At 44.9% G+C, this 21,120-nt stretch overlaps 1 protein-coding gene across 1 annotated transcript in view; it reads right to left on the reverse strand.

The window, feature by feature from the left end:
• KIFC2 (kinesin family member C2) overlaps positions 1 to 21,120 on the reverse strand; it is a 336,639-nt gene that overhangs the window by 43,470 nt on the left and 272,049 nt on the right. Inside the window, exons 11-12 of the mRNA XM_069621788.1 lie at positions 15,495 to 15,625; positions 9,924 to 10,035 (exon numbers count right to left, since the gene is read on the reverse strand). Coding sequence (XP_069477889.1) covers positions 9,924 to 10,035; positions 15,495 to 15,625 — 243 coding nt within the window. The remainder of the gene's footprint in view (positions 1 to 9,923; positions 10,036 to 15,494; positions 15,626 to 21,120) is intronic.

Genomic DNA, 21,120 nt, shown 5'->3' on the forward strand with positions numbered 1-21,120 from the left:
CTACGAGGATGTGTTCGCCCCCTTCTAACGGTCTGAAGAAGTCTACTGCAATTTCATCCCACGCCTTCTCCGGTAGTTCTGTAATGCAGAGGGTTTCTCGCCGTGTGTGTGGGATGATGACGGCACATGTGGGGCAGTTCTGGAGGAGGTCCTCCACCAGAGTGTCTAGACGGAGGAACCATACTTTTTGTCTAAGCATCCGTTTTGTCGATACTATGCCTCTGTGGCCTTCGTGAGCTAGGTCTAACACTTTGCGGCGTAGTGCTCGGGGGATCACTAATTTCGTTCCTTTGAGCAGGAGTCCTTCGTTTTTCTTGGCTAGTTCATCTTTGACGGCCATAAGACAGGTGATGTCTTGTTTCGTTTCCTCGCAGGTGTTCTCCCCCGCCTGTTTAGCCTGTTTCCAGTGTCCTGTTTTGATGTCAATGGATAATAGTGTAAGGATTTGGCTGTGGGTATCACTTTCACATGGCAGACATTTAGCAACAGAGCGCTGTACAACGGATGTAGGTGATTTGACCTGAACCATGTTTTCGAAATAGTGAAGTGACCAAAAAAAATACAAAAAAATAAGTAGTGATGTGACTGACGTTTATTTTTTTCATTTTTGGGGGGAGACTCTCTGCACCCCCCTCGACCCTCCTCTACCTTTTATTAACATCCCTTACTACACCTCCACATATATTTTTATTGAAAACGTTTTTTTTGGTAAAAGAATTTAAAAAACTATGTGGTCACTTCTTCCTTGAAAACATTGGATTCGGTCACTTCTACGGTACTACTGCACAACACCCAGGGTTATAGAAATAGGAAACAATAATAGGGGTGGAAGGGTAAATAGGGCGTGGCCAAGCAAGGACCCATGCAGGTATGACTCCTGAATGCTCTCCGAGTGCTCATACTTTTAAAGTTTAAAGTTGTTGAGCGGTCCTGTAGGAAACCATGGGTGTAAGCAGAGGTGATGAAAGAGGTTTGTATATTGGGAAAGACCCAAGATCAAATTGGGAGTCACAGTTTCTCTACCAGAGGACGGGATTGATTTCTTCAGAAGAAATGACCCAAATAATCAAGGTTCTGCCGAATAACAAGATGCTGAGTCTGTAGAGGCTGACAACCTAGTATTACAAGACATTCCAGGTGTTCTGATCCCCAGTTGGTAGGATTACTTAATGGTTTTCTAGAAATAGGATCATTAACCCCAAATATGGGGAAATCAACACTGCCCCTAATCCTAAAGCAGGACAAATATGCCCAGCACAGCCCCGCTCCCACTGCCCTATCAACGTCCTAAATTATGATGCGCCAATTCATGTGTAAGTACTGGCTGAATGTCTAGCTCCATTACATCCAAAGGTATTTGACTGGCCAGACAGGATTTGTCTTTGGGAATCACCCCACACAATAACACATGAAGGGTTTTGTATGTGATTGGCATCAGACAGGGCAAGATAGATGTTCCCTTTGCCCTTCTCACCGTCCACAATGTGAAGCTGTTTGACTATGTTTTGAAGGAAGGTCCTTTTTAAATTTGGTTATAATACAAATTCCCTAGAATCTTGGAGGCTAATTACAGCTGGCTTTAGAATGAATAAGCTGATTTTGGAGCAAAATAAGATGTCCAGAGAGACTAGACAGAGTTGTTCCCTCTTCCCTCTGGTTTTGGTCCGCTCTATAGATCCTCTGGGAAGAGACTTGGAGACCATAAAGGCTGTGGCAACTTCAAGATACCAACACCAGTTGTTACTATTTGCAGACAAGGACCTCGTTCTATCACAAGATTCTGCAACACTCCCTGCCAAATACCCTGCGGGAACTAGGCAGCTTTCAGATAATTAGGCGAACATGGCTGAAGGCATCTTCTTTAGTTTGTTCTGGCTAGGGCACTATTTTTATTCTGTGAATTTCTGAATTTCTTTGGTACTTTTTTTATGTTGTTCATACATGTGCCTGGAAGCTGCATGTTGGTCTTGTGTGCTTAGTAAATGCAATAATAATGATACTTGTTGCATACCTTGGGGTTTATTTAACCAGGTTTCCCTCATCCATGTATAAATGTAATGTACCAGCAATGTGTGCACATTTGCCATGTGACCTGGAGAGGTGGAAAGGTTTTGAGATCTGATGTCTTGGTTGTAACGCTACCATTAAGATGAATATACTTTCTATAATGCTTTGTGTTTTCCAGGCGCTCCCGGTTGGGTTCCCAGATGCCAATCATTTACTAGACCAGTGCAAGCTCCACCACTGTATGAAATTGGGTGAAATGCATGGTGTGAGGGAAATTGAAGAATCTTGTGGCTAGTAGCCTTAACGTGGGTCTGGGAGGCCTGGACATAACTAGATATGTAGATGCGGCTCAGCTTACTTTAACCTTACACTGGCATGCTGGGATGTCTCGTACGAAACGGTATAGCGTGGAACAAGCTTATGTTTCGGTTCCTTTGGAATCTGTCATGTGGCGCGCTCAGAGAATGCGCCCGAGTGGGGGTTCAGAGGCTTTGCAGTCAATCTCAGTGGCTGTCTCTCTCGGACTCTCTTTCTGTTTGCTGTGGTGTCCCCCAAGACTCATCTTCGTCGCTTCGGTTCTTTAACCTGTCCATCCGGCCTCTGATGCTCATCTGCTCTAGCTTCAGCCTGCATTACAATTCATATGCAGATCGCGCAGATATACTGGCGTGTTAACAATAATACCGATTCATTACGAAACATCTTGGATTGTATGAAGGAAGTGGAACGTTGATTATTCTTAATAGACTACAGTTAAATCCATCAAAAACCAAGCTCAATCTTTTTAGCCATAAGCACTTACCTATCAATCGAAATTACCGTTGTTGCCTTGTCCTCCTTTTGGATTTTGCGCTTGTTTTGCTACTTGGGTCAAGAATCTCGGGCTTGATGTGGCATTCAAACCTTAGCTGGGAAGCCCAAGTAAGGGAAATTGCTGTTAAGTCGGATGTATGTGATTTCACCAAATTTACTTCACCTAAAGGTGAAATCTACTTTTTGTTTCTTCTAATTTGTTTTTATTATGCAGAGGCAGACCCCTGGCCTCCCACTTCCCCCTGCCTTATCCTATCCCCTTAGCCCACCACCATCTATGTTTTAAAATTTACCCACTTACCCAACCAAATTCGAAGAAAACATTATTTGAAGAGTTCACATTAGGTGAAAATGGATTCGGTGAAATGCAGTGATGCGGACTGTCCCGCCCTATACCCCCAGAGCCAATCACCCAATGGACGTCGGACAGCTGATTAATTATGCTAATGTAGTCTTAACTGGTATTCCAAAACGACAGACGTCCTGACCTCAGATGGCACCAGATGCAGCAGCTCAGCTGATTTCCAGTCTGCCCCTAAACATGTTCCAACTTCTCAGCTGCCTAGATTTTTGCCTTGGCTGGCAATAAAGCCAAGGATAGAATTAAAAATTCTGTGCCTGGTTTTTAATTGTATCCAGGGACCTCCCCCCTCGCCGTATCTCACCAAAAGGATCTGTGACTATCATCCTTCACGCACCCTTCGCTCTTCACAACAACATCTGCTGATTGCTGCGCGATCTCGCTCTGTTTTTCCGGGTGATGGGTGTCCTCGTCTTTGGAATACTCTCCACAGCATGATGCGTAAAACTGACACCCTTCTTCCTTTTTGCAAAGGCCTTGAGACCTATCTTTTGAAATAATATTCCCCTAATTCTCTTATTTTTCTTTCCTACACAGATCTAAGGAGTACTATGAATCACCTGCTCCCAGATGCAGTTTATGCTGCCAGGTCTCTATGCGCAAGATATACTTCAAATGATATGATATGACATGATAGTTTATTTATAACGCGCTTAATACCCAGAGGTTTCTAAGTGTGGACCCGGGGATCGAACCTGTGGTGCTCCGCGTCATCTTGCTTCTAAGACGAGCATGTTGCCCCCGAGCTATCCTCCTGAGACAAATACTTGTTTTGCTACTGGGAGAAGACTACATGCAGGATGAGGCTGAATCAAAGTTTTCTCCAATGACCCCACTCTGGAGCACTCCTTCTACCCCCTCCATTGGACATGATGAATCTCATGTTTGGAAGGCGTGTGGGGCTTACCAGGGCAGGGCAACTGTATACTAAAGGCAAGCCCAAATCCCTAACTGAGTGTACCAGGGAATTCTCATTGCCACCAAACCGAGATTAGTGTGTGACCACAACACGTTGTCACTCAACAGAAAAGGAACTATACAAACAAGCAGTCTAGAACCAGCTGGCCTCATTAGAGAATTTAGTGTACCAAGTAAAATAAGTGTGACATGGAACATGTACCTGCAAGAGGGAATTGCAATCTGGAGTAAAAGACAAGCAATGGTTGGAAAATGAAAACATCTTAATCTAGACTCAGGGTGGCTTTTGGACCAATCTTGTCAATTATCAACCATGTCTTCAGTCTCTTGAGAATTACTGACAAATCCAGGATAGTTAAAAGTATCCGGCTTTCTGCTGCATTTTCACAACTTATTAGTACCCAGTGACGCGTAGTCCCTTCTCTCCTTTCCATGGCGGCCATTTTCTTTGTTTACATTTTTCCCTATTTTTTGAATGGCTGCCATGGAAAGGTAGAAGGGACTTAGTTTTCCCTTCCCGGTGGCCATTTTTTTGCCCTTTTTTTCTGTTCTGAAACACCAGAGCGTTTCCGAACAGAAAAAAAAGGCTCGTAGTAATCCGGTCTTACGTGTCTAATAGCAATAGGCCTCGCAGGGGGGGCATTACCTGAAGTAGTAATTCCCCCCTGCTCAGCGCCTATTGCTTAAGTAGCACATTCTATTTAGTCAATCGGTCAAAACTGTGGCCCAAACTGGATTATTCGAACATAGAGTCACAATTGCTGAGCACGAGCCAGTCCGTTCATATTCAATAACAGCAGTCCAAGTTAAAATGTCACCACCGAGCAGAGTGAATAAGACATCCAAAGCAACTAGTGCTGTTAAGCAAGGTTGCCTCCTGGCCCCTACACTCTGCTCGGACAACAGGGGCCCCCGAAGAGTAAATGTCAGGGGTGTGCCTATGTTCTTGCGCTCTGATGACTACATGATCTTGCTCAGAAAACTGATCACCCAACAACTAATTTTAACGAACATGCACAGGTACTGCACAACACATTTCCTAAAAATCAATACCGCAAAATCGAAGGCAATGATATTTGGTAATTCCAGGAAAAATGAAGACATGACACTTCAAACTAGCCACTAGGACTTTGGCTGACATGAATGAGTTCCCTTATTTGAGTCTCTGAGCTGGAATCCCACTTAGGCCCAAACCGTCAAAAGGGACTTTGGCATCTGCCTTTGTGATAAAAGGGTTTAGGAAGAAAAAACGAAGATAGATTGTTCACAAAGATAAAGGAAGTCTTTTAGGGCAAACCGTGGGGGCCTCATGAAATACAATGCAGAGCAGCCGGGAGATGGTGAACGTCCAAACGAGTGGCTTCTGGAAGTCCATTTGCAGCTGTGTGGAAGCTTGCCGTCTGCAGCACAGGAAGTCGGCCTAATTCCCAACCCAATAGCTAAGCAGGTCAAACCCGGCTCAGGTGAAATTCTTTCTCGACCACAATGTCTAGCAACGGTGAATGTAGTGTGTAGTGAACACGAGGATGTCTTATGATCCAATTGACTTCTAAAATCTCTCAAGTCAGAAATGGAAGCCCGAAACATTGATGGCGTATCATGAACAAGCTACGTTTCTAACGCAAAGAGAAGCAAAATCCATCATGTATTCAAAATAAGTAGAGAGAGAACCCAGGAAATGAGACTGGAAGGAAACCAGAAGAAGAAAAAACCTTCTGGTGGAATAGTGCTATTCGAGGAGGGGCCAAATCACAACCGCTTCCAGCTGGCCGATCCTTAGTAGGAAATTCCTTTTCTGCTTATCCGCTAAGACTGTCTCATTTTAAAAGGAAGCAAAATTCGGAAAGATGCCTTCTGTCACATCTGTCAGATGCCGGAACAGAACTGGTTGCATTGTCTCAGAAACCCTGGAAGCTATTACCCTCCTACCCCAAAAGAAGCCTCCCTGGAAAGAGTAACTGTGCAAGGGAGCAGATCCCCCAAGTCAGGAGTGCTACTGGACACACCCCCTGAGACACTGATATGTGGAACAGGAGCTGTGAGGAAACAAAGGGAACGTATTTGGGGATTGACAGATTACTGAGACCAGTACTTGACTGATATGGTTGTGGGTGCTCCCATTAATAGGTTTGCAGAACGCTGGTACACCTGCGTAGGAAGATCGCCAGTACAGGGACAGGGGATCAAGGCTCAAAGAGGCCTGCTCTAAATGAATCTAACTAAATACCTGACTTGGAATAAAGATGAGCCGGAGTCCTGGCGTGATGAATCTCTATTGCAAGAACAGCGTGTGGTCTGGCTGTTCCTCCTTTTGACATTACGGAATGCCGGGCTGTGGAAATCACAGAGTGATGTGCACGTCCCAAGCAGAGGAAAGGACCGCTCAACGTGGACATACACGTCACCCCGAATGTCAGATGAGGAATGGACCTAAATGTCAGTCTTTCTTCCCCCACGTGCATCTATGTGACCTGCAGAACATGACCGAAGGAAGGTGAGCCTCCAATCCAAGAATGTTGGTAGGGCGTTAGGAATGTCCTCACAAGTTGAGTCATGGCTCGGTGGCATGGGCTGCTGGCCCAAATCCTAACCAACCAAAGCCAGTCACTAGGGGCAAGGGGGGGCACCGAAACACCACTAGGCCAAGTTTCCAAGGGTAAGCCCTTCGGAACCTGGATAGCAGCATGGGAGCAGAGACTTGATCAGAAGGAATCCAGGACCTCTCCTCGATACCATAACCCTTCCAGTGAATCAGATATTGCAATTGTTCTCCTGAAGAAAAGAGAATCCACTCCACAATGCACGTCGTATTCATCCTGTGGCCCCAATGGTGGAAGATCGACATCAATAGGACAGGGGTAATGGCTAGACATTGTCACATCGACATCAATAGGACAGGGGTAATGGCTAGACATTGTCACATCGACATCAATAGGACAGGGGTAATGGCTAGACATTGTCACATCGACATCAATAGGACAGGGGTAATGGCTAGACATTGTCACTGATTTAATAAATCCGACATGCAACACAGGCAGTATCTTGGAACGAGATGGTAATTCCAATTTGCACCGCAACAGGGTTTATGATACTGGAAATGGTAAAAGGGCCTAGGAAGCATGGTTTGAATTTCATCTACCAGGAAGGAATCTTGATATGAGTTGTGGACAACCAAACATTTTTGGTGGCCTGGTACAAGGGAGCAAGACTTCTCTTTTTCTTAGCAAAATGACAAGCTCGATCCTGAGCAGTCTGTAGATGCTTCTTTGCTGCACTGGTCACATCCTACAAGAGGCGTACAAATTCCATAGCAGCCAGTATGTGGCTTGATGGGGAAAAGACGGGGGTGGAACAAGGTTGCATTGCATGTCTTAAATGAAGAGGCGTATCTTGGATAGAGGTATGGAAGGAGTCATTGTTAGCGAATTCGTCTAGAGGCAGCAGTTGAGTCCAACCTTTTTCTTGTTCAGTGATGTAACATCGTAGGTGTTGCCCCACTGCTTAATTTGCTCTCTCCCCTTGTCTGTCGATTTGTGGGTAATAGTCTGAAGAAAGGGTCAGCTGAACCCCCATTGCGTTGCTGACTTCTTCCCAAAAATCTGATACAGATTGGGAACCTCATGTTGGGGAGATTTGTCAGTTTTATGCTTAATCCCCTCTCCTAGTGAGACCCCAAGCACTTTTTGATGGACTTCTGGACCTTTTTCTTGTTCTCCTGAATGAGGGGAGCCATTTCCCCCTCATTCATTCTTATTTGCTCCAACCAGGGGAACTCTGTTCTTCATGTTTTACCTTATTTTATGGAAGTTTTGCTTGCCTCCATATCTCCTAAAGGTATCTGTGTTTCACTTTTGCAACACACAGCACACTATTTGCAGTGTTGCTGAGGAACCTTAGGGTTCTCCTTTTATATTATTTAATTTTCCCTAAGAACTACTGTTCTTAGGGAAAACTAGACTGGCTGCGCTGCAACTCCGGTGGGGTAGGATATGGTGTTTACCGGTGAAGGCTATAAGCTCGCTTGGAATTTGAAGATGAGCGACACAAATGTGTAGCTACTTTGTTCTTCTCTTTTGGATGTGTCAGTGACTGCAGTTATAGTGCTTTAATATGGAGACTAAAAATGCTGGAGGCTTTATCACTATGTTAAGTGGCTTTTTAATACTTATTGCTTACAAGACCTTGTGAGCCTGTCTTTACTGTGTGGGATCGATGTGGATGCCAGGTTATCTTCCATGCACCATCACAACACAGAACGGCCCTAATACAATCGCAATCTCAGGGGGATAGCCTGTGTCTCGGGAGGATAGCTCAGGGGCAACATGATCGCCTTGGAAACAAGACGATGCAGAGCAACTCAGATTCGATTCCCGGGTCCGTGCTTTAGAAATAACCAATTAAAATAAAAAATCTAATGATTTCTTCATGCATGCATTTTGCTGTTTACCTATTTATTTTTTATTTAAATTCTTATTACGCGCCACATGCCCGTGGGCTTCAGGGCGCACAAAAAACAAAGACAAGACACACAACATGACCAGTAGAAAGGGAGTGAGGCCGTGGAGGGTTTCCTCCAGATTGAAAAGGTGAGTCTTTATAGCTGCTTAAACACGGACTAGTTTTGGATCTGTCGTATCCCAGCTGATAGGGCATTCCAGAGGAGGGGGCCCAGGATGTCCAGGGTGGTGCCCCCAAATTTAGCTGTCTTAAATCTGGGGTGATCAAGACGGGTAGCAGTGGAAGAAAGAAGGTTTCTTCCATTGGACTTGATGCTAATACGTTCAGACAGATAGGTGAATCTTTAATAAATATCTTTAAGAAAAAAGGACATGAGAAAGGGATTATGGAGGGTTGCAGGAAGTGGACACATGTTAGGACTTACGGTGGAACCCTGTCTGGCTTGTAGACGTTCTGCAGGTGTTTTAAAAAAAAAGAAATATCAGCCCATTTTTAACACAGGCCAAATAACACTAGATGTTTCGTCCACTCTGTCAACCAATTGGGCCATGCCCTAGGGCAGTGCTCTGCAACCCGTGGCTCTCCAGATGATATGGACTGCAACTCCCATGATCACTCACCATTGACTATAATTGTTATGAGTGTAGTCCAAAACATCTGGAGAGCCAATAGTTCAGTGTTCAGACACGTTTATGCTGTGGTTCACCTATGCCCATGTTTGTAATGTATACCTTCACACACAGCATATATTTCTGAGCTTTTCCTCAGGATACTCGCCGTTTTTCTGAAGAAATACACCTGCTGTGCAGCATCACTGGTAACCCACAGGAGCATCAGAGGCCAAGCCTACAGCTTTAGCCTTTTCATCAGCAAACCCCAAGGCTCCTTAATGACCAATCCATGGTTTGTACTCACATCGTGAGTCTGTCGGCGTCTGGTGGTGGTAGAGTAACCATCACCCTCTTGGGCACTCCTTCTATGTTTGCATTCATCACCACTGGATAATTCTACAACTACATCATCTTCGTTCAAAGGACTGTATATTGGTTCTACGTTGAAATACCGAATTTAAAATAACGATCCCAAAAACGGAGTTATTTTTAATCAAATTTTTAAAATGCCTTTTAGTTTTTTTGCACTTTTTTAAATGCCAGGGGAGACCCACTAAGGTCCACCCCCACATTCGCCCTACCTTAATGTATTCCCTAACCGCAAGGCCCTATCTATTTATTGTTTTTCTGTATTTTTTGCTTATCCATTTATTGTACTCTTCCTTGTTCTCTGTACAGCGCCTTGGCTTAAGGCGCTTTATAAAACACAAATACAAATGCGTAAAAAGTTCTAAAAAGTCATAAAATGTGATTACCCTTTAGCTCCACCAGCTGGTCGTGGTATTTCTTCCTCATTAGCACTTCCCGCTGGTATTTCTCCAGCAGGTCCTTGTTGGCGTGAGATACGTCAGTCACTGCCGAGCAGATCTGGGGAAAAATCATCTCTCGCAATGAAGTATTTGGTTTGCAATGAGAGGTGCACATGAAAACATACTCTCACTTTTTATTCGGTCTGTGGGCTGAGCATTTTCAATACAATCATGCATTTTGGCTTAATGTATTCATTTACAGGTATTGCTAAAGTGTGGTATATTTTCTAGCATCATACAAAGCAACCTCAGGCTTCTCCCCCCAACCCCCAGGAAAGAGTGGCACTGATTTAAAGGTTTTGCATCAATGGAAAAGAAATACTGTAGCACCAATTTCAGCAAATCTATAATGGATTTTCTGGGCACACTAGCCTTGTATTATAAAGGTTGAATTGGCACAGGTCTGAGGGCTGCGATGCTCAGCGGGTTATACTGCAGCCCGAGGAACCCACCCCCCGAGAAACCCCAAGGCTTTCTTCGAACTAAAATCCCATTCCTTAGGGAGATAAAACCCTCTCCCACCCTCCTGCCTGTTAGTTTGGAGCCGCTCACTCGCAGGGCAGCCAGCACAGAAGGGTAGTTACATAAACATGTTGGCCTACCTTTCATTGTAACCACATTAGCTCCTGAATAAATACTGGCTATACTTTGACTCCAGACCACCGCCCTTTTTTTGTATGTAGTAACACTTGAAGCCTTACCACAGCGTTTCAGCCCACCGGCACAGAACTGTACATTTTGTGGCATACAGACTTAATGAACCTAGTAAGATGTGGCTTCTGCCACAGACCATTTGAGCATATGGCCCTTAGGAACGTGCATATCGAATGGATGGGATTACACCAGAGTAATATGGAACCAAAAAACTGAACCAACTCAGGAAGATGGCAAAGTACTGTTTTATTAACAATTATCTAAAACGAGGAGGTTACACCGGACATCAACGGATGTACGCTCAGTCTCTCAATGATCTCCACAAAAAATACTATTCTTATAGTGATAATGCGTCAGAGTGACGTGATACTATGTGGCAATAGTGAGAGACCTATCAAGGGTCGGGATTGGTTAAAGGAAACATCTAGAAATACAATTGTATAGGAGATAGGATCGTTACTGGCTGTCCAATATCAGGTGGACAATTTATGGCTACATGTCATTCTAGAAACGTTAGATGCACAGTTTCTCATTGGTCCTACAAACTTTAAGGTCCTTTGTTATATGGGCTAATGTAATTGGTTGGCACACTTGTGCCATGTCTAGACCATTCAGTTCATTTAGCAGCACCTAAGCCCAGACCCAGGTGCAGAGAGATAGGACATGATACTACATTACCACCCAATTAGCCCTGCATCTCTCATCGCCCATGCCTTCTGCCATGAAATTGTCTTTGTACTTGGCCTCATCTTTGGGAAGGCACAGGAGTGGGGGCACTCGCTATCGTGTCTAGGACTCCAAGTTCAAACTCTATTTCCATCCTTGGCTCACGTGACAAGAGACCACCATTTGGTCCATTTTGTAGGTTTTAAATGCTCTAAATGAATTAGAACTTGGTATCCTTGGTGTTCTTTCTTGCACCTTAATAAGAGAGGATTCATCCTCTGCACGCTCGCTCCTTTTAAGAATAGATAGCTGACCTTGAATTCTTCAATATTGTCTTTGGGCCAGACAGCCTTGCCACGTAGCTCCAGGAGCCTGCTATTTTCTGCGACACAACTTTCCATCTCCCTTCATGGTTTTCTGACTTATTTCAAGATATTAATGTCCAGTTCTGTACAATAGCGGCTTCACCTGCATTCTATTTACTACATATAGCTAGCCTATACAATGACTTCATCTATCTTGCATTTCAGCATCTGTACATGTGTTAAACTTCTGTTTTCTGCAACATCTTATTTACTGTATAATCTTCTTGTCTACATCGATAGTTCATTCGACCTCTTGCGTCGATGCTTGTCTTCTAGGACTCGGACCTTGTCATACTTCTTTATCTTGAGACATTGTTCACTCTTCTATACAACGTCATCAATTCACCCGCTTAGCTTCTTTTCATACTCCTTCATGGGGTATCAGATATTAATATCGCCACATATATGCTCGCCGTAAATAATATTGCAGGGAAAATGTTGTGGCGATATTATTTGGGTAACCATATATGTGGCGATAGGGGCAAAGAAAACAATTTTAAAAAAAAATAAAATAAAAAAAATAAAAGAAATTGGAGGTTGCGGGGGTGTCCCCCGCATGTTCCATGCAATAATGTCGCCACAAAAAACGACAATTTTTCAGCAATATTTTTGTGGCGACATTATTACATGGAACCCTTCAGGAATTCCCTCCTGTAGGTTATCATCACATCGAGGGTGGGTTGTCTCAACGGGTATCTTCTTTCAAACACTCGCTGCGGTATTGGTATTATGGCTGGTGTCAGGCACGGTGCAATCTCATGTCTCCAATACAGGGGAGGTAGCGGCAGCGGGGTCGGCTGCAGATGTACATAGCGTCTCCTCTACACACTGCTGATCTCCTTACATTGCAGATAATCGCTTACAATTGCACACTTACACATCAGTTAAATGATGTGTGGGGGTCGAGACTGTCAGCGATGTAGGCATTGGATATCCAAGATTGGCACTGATCTGACCTTCAGACTAATTAAAAATAATTTGCAAATGGATACCCTACTACAATGGTTCACCTTTTCAGTGGGATTTCAGAACTTTTGCAGCACATTTGAAATTGACTATTTTAGATTTGTTGTTCCCTGCACAAAACCGCTTTGAGCCAGGTGGTCTGGGTCTGGATCTCGGGTGGCCTGCAGAGGCGGCGGGGAAGGAATTCTTCTGTCATCTCTGGGGTTTCTCCAGCAGCATTTAGATCTTCTGGAAAAGCTCATTATCCTGCTGGAGTATTTTAGAATGTGTCATACTAGCCTGTTCTAGTTTGTTGTCCGCGGGGGCAGCATTTACAGGGTCTCTGGCTCCTCGTGACACAGCAGAGCCCTCTGAATAGAGCAGGATCTTCTGCATGCTGTTGTAGATATCTGGGTGTCACTTGGAGGTCGATTAGTGTTGCAGCTGCTGCCCCTAAATTTCACATTTGCAACAGATCCAATTTAACCAATCAGGCCACTGATCCTTTGAAAGCAAAGATGATTTTAGGTATTTTACGTTTGTAACTGGTTTTGTGTGCCTGTTATCAATCATTGTTTTTATAAACGAAGCGCCCAAGGTTTAAGGTTATCAGATACGAGAGATCCATCGTCAGGTATCAAAGGTTGTATTATGTCATTTCCTGTGATGTCATCATGACCAAAGGGTGAGCGTTGTCACTTGCACTACCATTAGGATTGGACTCTGCAGCGTTACCCCTTTTTCTTGGCAGTGCCACCTGTTAGCAGAGGAGGCAATACTAAAAATGGGGTGGGTGCTTTCAGGCAGTCTGATGAGTCTTCTTCCAGGTCAGGCGTACCCCGCTCAGACTAACTGACTAACTGTACACCCTCATTTGAGGGTGTCCTCAGACCGATCTCCCCAAAGTTTACTATAAAATAGGGTTTGTCAAAATGGCGGAGCGGGAACCGAGTCAGGTCGGCGGAAGGCTCTGATGGGCTCATCTGATGGTGCCAGAGCAATCATTGTTAGACAGAAGCAACTTAGTGATGATATAAATGGGGGGTCGGGGGGGCACAACGCAGTCTAACCTGCACAACTAAATGACAATGGGGTCACATCTATAGAAGGTTTGAGTTACTGGGCTATATAATATGGGTGCTGGAGGGTAAGGGATGGCACTGCCTATTTTCTCCTTGCCCGAGTCAAATCACAGCTCCTTTGCACACACCTGAGCAGGCGTGGCCCATGTGGGCAGGAAGTACACGCTGGCAGAAGCAAGCCAACTCTAAGCAACCCTCAAAACGTCAATTTTCATGAGAGTTAAAGGGATAGCACCTAGAGGAGATTCAGCCATCAGTGGGCACTACACGTCTACAGTCCCCCTGTTCCTTCACTCTTGTCTGTACCAGCTTCCTAGCTTCCCCAAGATGCCCACAGGGCCTCCCAATAAAGTGTGGCCCTCCTGCATCCTGAGAATGCTTTGTGTAGACCTATATGCTATTTATAATGGCCTCTATCACCCTGCTGGGTACCTATTCAATTATGGATTTGTATTCACCCACATATGTGATGGGATACAAAAGCGACATCATCACGCCAAAAAGGGGGGGGGCTGGAATGTGAACAGTCGGGATCAGTCACAAGTCTTACTTGGCGTCTTACATGGTGCAGTATTCCCCATTCAAGGTATTTACAGCATATGTCTGCCGAACGGCTTTGTGGTGGCCATCTTGGCTCATTTTCACCAGGATTATCTATATCCAGTTCTGACTTTTTTTTACAAACAATATTCATGGTAGCCTTCATCTTGCTGCATTCATGGTAGTTTTGGTTCATTTAGGTGGCCCTTTTAGCACCACTTATATGTGAGCCAAAATGAAAGCTATAGAGGTGTAGAGACAACAGCAAAACAGAAACCGGTTTAGCTCTTGGGTTGTGTGTAGCTAAACTGCCTCATGTCTCCGCTAGCAGCCATTTTATGGTCAGGCATTTGGTATTCTTTTTGATGGTATACGTTTTTTTGTAGGGTCAGACAACGGGCAGGCACAAACTGGCTCCACCATCCACCATAGTCAAACATTGCCAACCCTTGCTGCCAATGCCATACCCTGGATGACTACTCTTGAACCCGACCAATCACCCCCTGACATTGGCAAGCACCTCCGACCGACCCTGGTGTGACCACCCAGCAGCGTTGCCAATCACAGTGAGCCATCACCTTGCTAGCAAGCTCTCTGTTCTCTCCAGTTGGGACCTGGGAGGAGGCCTTAGGGACCAGGGTGGGTACACATATGTAGGCATGGCTCATGGGCTTCATTAGTACCAGAGATTTCCAATTTGTTCTCGCAGTTCCAACAGCCTTCTTATTATCAGGTAGGTAAAGCCTGATTATCCATTTTTATTTTAGATATATGATATATTGTGAACCCAGCTTCAAGGAACATTTTTATATATGGTCAACATATGGAGACCATTTTTAGGACTGGTTTTAAAAAGGTTAAGTTCTCAGCCAGAGCTAATGTAACAGAAATGAAGAAAAACACACATAAAAAGGTATCTGGGCAGTGGCAAAAGACAGTCACATGCCATCAGAGTTGGGGGCAGAGGTTTTCGTTGGTGGTTCATTGCATTGTACAGTTTAATTGGTGTTCACTGTATCTTCTTTTACATAGCCGCTGCCGGACCAGGTGACTATGGTACACCACTTTGTCTGTATCTGCTTTCTCTTAATTACACATTGTTGTCTGGTGCTTAAGTCCAATTTTTTAGGTTGTGGTAACGAAGACTACAACTCCCAGAATGCGTGTGTCTGTTAAATGAAAGCACAGGTTGAACAGAAGGTACACTGGTGAGATGGTGTCAGCTGGTCACCTTTTCAGTGCCAGCTTTTTTGAATGAGTCTCACCTGCTTCTTCGCCTCCTTGATGGCCGCCTCATAGAACTCAGAGAAGTTCTTGACCTGGCTCCTCAGGCTGTTGTAGTTGGTCTTCATGTTCTTGACAAAGGGCTGTAGAGTAGACAAGCGCCCCTGGACACCTTGAAAACATTATTAAAAAAAATAACAAAAAGAAAAAAGAATGCATCAATTCAAGTGAGTGTGTCCTTCTTGGCTCAACCTCTTTGTCCCTCTCTCTCTTTCTGGCTTTCTCGCTCTCTCATTTTCCTCTCTCTCATTCTCCCTTTACACTACTTGCCACTGTGTTATCGAGGATTTACACACTGTGCCCCTGCCATAAGTCTTAAACTCCTAGAACCTGGACACAGGAGCAATATTCCTGCAGCGTTGCTCCCATCACGGGCCTTGAACTTGCTGTCCCTGGGTGCAAGTGCTCCTGTGCTCTAGGCCTCGGACACCCATCCGCTGGGTGTGACCCTATCATGGGCATTCGATCCGAGACTCTGGTCAAGAGGATTCGGGCACCTCTATTCCTATTTTAGACAGGGACGCCATTTGGGGATCACCAGGGGTCGCAACTGCGACGCTTGAGGTCTCCCAACTGCGAACCCCGAGGTCTCCCTTGCTACCCCTAACAAAAAAAGCCAACAAACATCTTTTCTTTATTTGTTTAATGTAAGCTCCTGGGCTGTGGCCACTGCCATGTGGCTCTTAGTTTCTGGAGTAGCTGTCTTTCTTGTTCAGGCCTCTTAAAAAAACAGAGGGTTCCACAAATTTAACACTCAAAATAAGAAAGAATAGGAATAACAAATAATTTGTCTTTCTGGAATTCTATACAATAATTGCTAGACTTATTAAAGGTTTATTTCAGGCACACTTCAGGGGGTGTGTCCCTGATTTAGTCTGTTCTTAAAAACCTCAACTCAGCCTTTCATCCTTTTGAGGTCGAGAAATGAGAACCAACACTGGTTGGGTGATATTGTATGTATATTTGTTCTATATAAAGCGCTCAAGCGTAAGTGCTTTATAATAACACATCAATATCATTTGGCCTTGGATGTCTTCTTGCATTCCATTCACAGTAATTTGGTAATATGGGCCTATACACACTGATATTAACGATACATATGGAGATCCATTCTTGTATGAAATGTATATCACATTTTAGTGATATCGTAACCACATTTTTCGTTGTGTACGTAGGAACAATGCTATATGATGCTGCTTCCTGTTTTATCAATCGGCGAAAGGTCGTGTTCCTTCACTTCCCGTGATGTCACTTTGGGGTTGGGTCAAATGACATCACTTCCTATGATAATCAAGGGGGGTCCTGGGAGTCTCTCTGCCAGACATTAGTCCTGGTTGCGAGAGCCTTACCCAGATTCTTTAGCTCACTATCGTTCATAGAGGAGAAATATTCCAAACATAACTTTCTTTGTCCTGCCCAGGGGCAGTCCAGCACCGAAATACTAGGCAATTCTCCTCTGAACAAGAGTACCAACAGCCACCCCAGACACGTGTTTCAGTCTGGTTGGACCTGATCAGTAGGGTGGAGCTGTGCCTCTCTAAGAATAGTGGGCAAGGGGTCCAAGTCTGGTGAGACCCAAAGATACTTAAATATGCAAAAATCAATCAGGGTTCTGGGAGTCTCTCTGCTAGACATTAGTCCTGGTTCCAGAGCCTTAGCCAGATCCTTTAGCTCACTAACGTTCACAGAAGAGAAATATCCCAAACATATCAGTCTTTGTCCTGCCCAGGGGCAGTCCAGCACCGAAATACGTCTGGATTCCCCTAGTAACTTAGGGTGAGACCCAAAGTTACTTAAATATGCAAAAATCAAGGGGGGGTCCTGGGAGTCTCTCTGCCAGACATTAGTCCTAGTTACTAGCTCACTATTGTTCACAGAGGAGAAATATCCCAAACATATCAGTCTTTGTCATGCCCAGGGGCAGTCCAGCACCAAATGCTAGGCAATTTTCCTCTGAACAAGAGCACCAACAGCAACCCCAGACACGTGTTTCGGTCTGGTTGGACCTCATCAGTAGGGTGGAGCTGTGCCTCTCTAAGAATAGTGAGCAAGGGGTCCAAGTCTGGATTCCCCTAGTAACTTAGGGCGAGAACCAAAGTTACCAAAATATGCAAAATATGCAAAAATCAAGGGGGGTCCTGGGAGTCTCTGTGACAGACATTAGTCTGTGACCCCTGATGAGGTTCAACCAGACCGAAACACGTGTCTGGGGTGGCTGTTGGTACTCTTGTTCAGAGGAGAATTGCCCAGCCTTTCGGTGCTGGACTGCCCCAGGGCAGGACAAAGACTGATATGTTTAGGATATTTCTCCTCTGTGAAAGATAGTGAGCTAAAGACTCTGGGTAAGGCTCTTGCAACCAGGACTAATGTCTGGCAGAGGGACTTCCCAGGACCCCCTTGTTATTTACATATTTTAAGTAACTTTGGGTCTCACCCTAGGTTACTAGGGGAATCCATATGTGGACCCCTTGCTCACTATTCTTAGAGAGGCACAGCTCCACCCTACTGATGGGGTCCAACCAGACCGAAACACGTGTCTGGGGTGGCTGTTGGTACTCTTGTTCAGAGGAGAATTGACTAGCATTTCGGTGCTGAACTTCCCAGGGCAGGACAAAGACTGATATGTTTAGGATATTTCTCCTCTGTGAAAGATAGTGAGCTAAAGACTCTGGGTAAGGCTCTCGCAATCAGGACTAATGTCTGGCAGAGGGACTTCCCTGGACCCTCTTGTTATCACTTCCTGTGATGTCATCAGAGGGCAAGGGTTGTGTGATGTCACTTCCGCTACCCCTAGCGTTTTGGGGAAATTACGTCCCTGCTCTTAGAGCTGTCCTCCTCAGCCCCTGGAAGCCCGGGACCATGGCACGCCAGGTTAACCAGGACTCCCGCTTCCAGCTCTTGTGGGTCCAGCCGTCCTGGGAATGGGATCCACCCTCTCACGCCCGTGTGAATAAGAACTCACCACCATCCACCGGTCCCAGAGCTGACATCTCAGACCCCTGGATGCAGGCGCATTCCCACAAGCACCCATGCACCCCACCGCTCGTAGAACTCATGCTGGCATCACCAGGGTGCCATTGCACCCTCGCACGTGTGACCACTACCTCCATGTCACGCACTCCCTGGCTCAGCCCTGCTATTTGCCTGACCGCAACTGTGCCTAAATGCTTGGAGTCGCCACACAGTCCAAAGAACTCCACACACGAAGAATCCTGAAAAGAGGTCAAAAATAACGAACTGAAAATAACTAAGGTAAAAATGTAGCAAACAACAACACCTCAACTTCAATATTTATTTTTTTTTAAATGACAGATCTATTCCAAAAGAAAAGCACTGCTGGCTGGGATCCACAGGGTTCAGAACAGGTGAGGTGAGCAGAGGAGGTTTGGAAGGTTGCTTTGGGGGCCTTGAGGGGTCCCCTCCATTATGAAAGTATACCTTCAAGACGGAAAATAGGTAAGTGTAAATGTTAGGGTGATGGGTTTAGCTTCAGGTAGTCTGGTGGGGAACCCCTGGTGCGACTAAACCAATAAGGAATCAAAGACACATGTTTAAAACAAATGCACATGTCTGAAGATAATTTTCTTTTTTAGGGAAAAAGTTAAATAATATATTTAGTTAGTTGTGTTTTCTGCGTTTGAAATTTCTTAATTTTTGCTGCTTACTTTACTTTCAAGGTAAAATCAGCTATTTTTTCCTCTTTATTGCCAGTCTAGTTTATTATAATGTTTAGGATGTTAAACATGCCCGACATGTTAAAGGCACTGCGCCCACTGAAGAGATCTTATAGAATAGAGGCTTGTCCGCATAATGTTGTTGTGTTGCACGTCTAGGGGTCACCCTCTGGGCATTCGGTGTAAACACGTGTGCACCAGAGCACCCGTTTCCTGTACCCTCGAGCACCGCTGTGTGATGCCCACTGCCCTCAGGGCTCCATCTCCTACCCCTGTAGCCTGTAGGATTCCAATAGTCCTAGTGAAACACGCCAAGTACAGAGACTCATGCTGCAAGCAAGACTCCAATAACGTGCTCACACCGAGCTTAGACGTCAAGGCGTGATTTGCACAATTATTGCACAAGTATTTCCTCACATGCACTGGTAGCAGAATTGTTCTCACCTTGAAATAGTCTCAGGCACTCTCCATTATTAATCCCTGCAGCATCCAACTGCTAGAAATGACCAATCCCCAGGGTCGGACTGGGACAAAAAATAGGCCTGGACACCCAAGAAAAAGTGGCCCACCCCTCGCCTCACGACCCTTGACCTCTGATGACATCACCGGAAGTGATGTCATATGACCCCACCCGAAAGTGACAATCCCGGGAAGCGATGAAACACGACCATTCACCCCTTGACAAAACAGGAAGTGGCATCAAATAGCATTGCTCCTAAGTACACTACGAAAAATATGGTTATGATTTCACTAAGGTGATGTACATTTCATACAAGAATGGCTCCCCATATGTATCATTAATATCTGTGTGTATAGATCCATATTGGCAAATTACTGTGAATGCAGTCCAAGGCCAAATGATAATATGTTATTGTATAGCACTTACGCTTAAGCTCTTTTTTATAGAACAAATATGCATACAATATCACCAAGCCGGTGTTGGTACTCATTTATCAACCTCAGAAGGATGAAAGGCTGAGATGGCCTTGCTGGGATTCGAGCCTGCAACCTGCAGATAACACACACATCGCAGCAGCCAGCGCTCAACCCACTGAGCTATCATATTGGCTATAGTAAAATGACCAATTATTCTGTAGTGGATACCATTAAACTGGTAACTGAGATTTAACAGCAGAGCAGTTCAGTTCATCTGCAGGCCTGGTGCAAAGTTGGCCGCATGCTGCAGCAGCATGTGAACGATGCATGCATCATAATTTATGATGCACCCATCATGCATGCAAATCAATATCATCAAAGCAAGATAACAATTGTTACCTTGCTTTGATGAATTATGCCGTTGCAGGTGCTTTTTGTTTGTTTTAAAAAAAAGTATTTTTTTCCAAACTTTTTATTTTTTAGTTTTTTTAAACCGGCCCAGGCTTGGCTAAAACGGCCCCCAGGGACTACAAATGATTTCGGCCTCAGTCCATTCGACTGTATGTTTACCATCCATCCTTCAGCTCTACTAATCCTACTAGTTTATGGCTGCTGCCCCCACCACTGACCTACACCAACTTTCCAAGTCTATGACTACCACCAACTGCCTACCTCTACCAATCGACTGATTACTTTTACCAAGCATCCACTTCGATGGCTCCCAACCATAGCAAACCTCTACCAAGGATCACTGCCCCTTGCTCCCACCCCATGGGTCATCTCCTGTCTATACTTCAAAGCTCCAGGTTTCCAGACATGGCTCAATTTTTCCCAATGCACCCAGCTACCACCCATCGCTCACCTCTACCAGATACTCACAAGCTTATGGCCACTATGAATGCTCACCTCTACCAGATAATCTCAAGCTTATGGCCACTACAAAGGCTCACCTCTACCAGATACTCTCAGGCTTATGGCTACCAGCCATGGCTCACCTCTACCAGATACTCACAAGCTTATGGCTACCATGAATGTTCACCTCTACCAGATGATCTCA

This window comes from Ambystoma mexicanum, chromosome 5q (assembly GCF_040938575.1).
Source record: "Ambystoma mexicanum isolate Mex_15411 chromosome 5q, UKY_AmexF1_1, whole genome shotgun sequence".
Lineage (NCBI taxonomy): Eukaryota > Metazoa > Chordata > Amphibia > Caudata > Ambystomatidae > Ambystoma > Ambystoma mexicanum.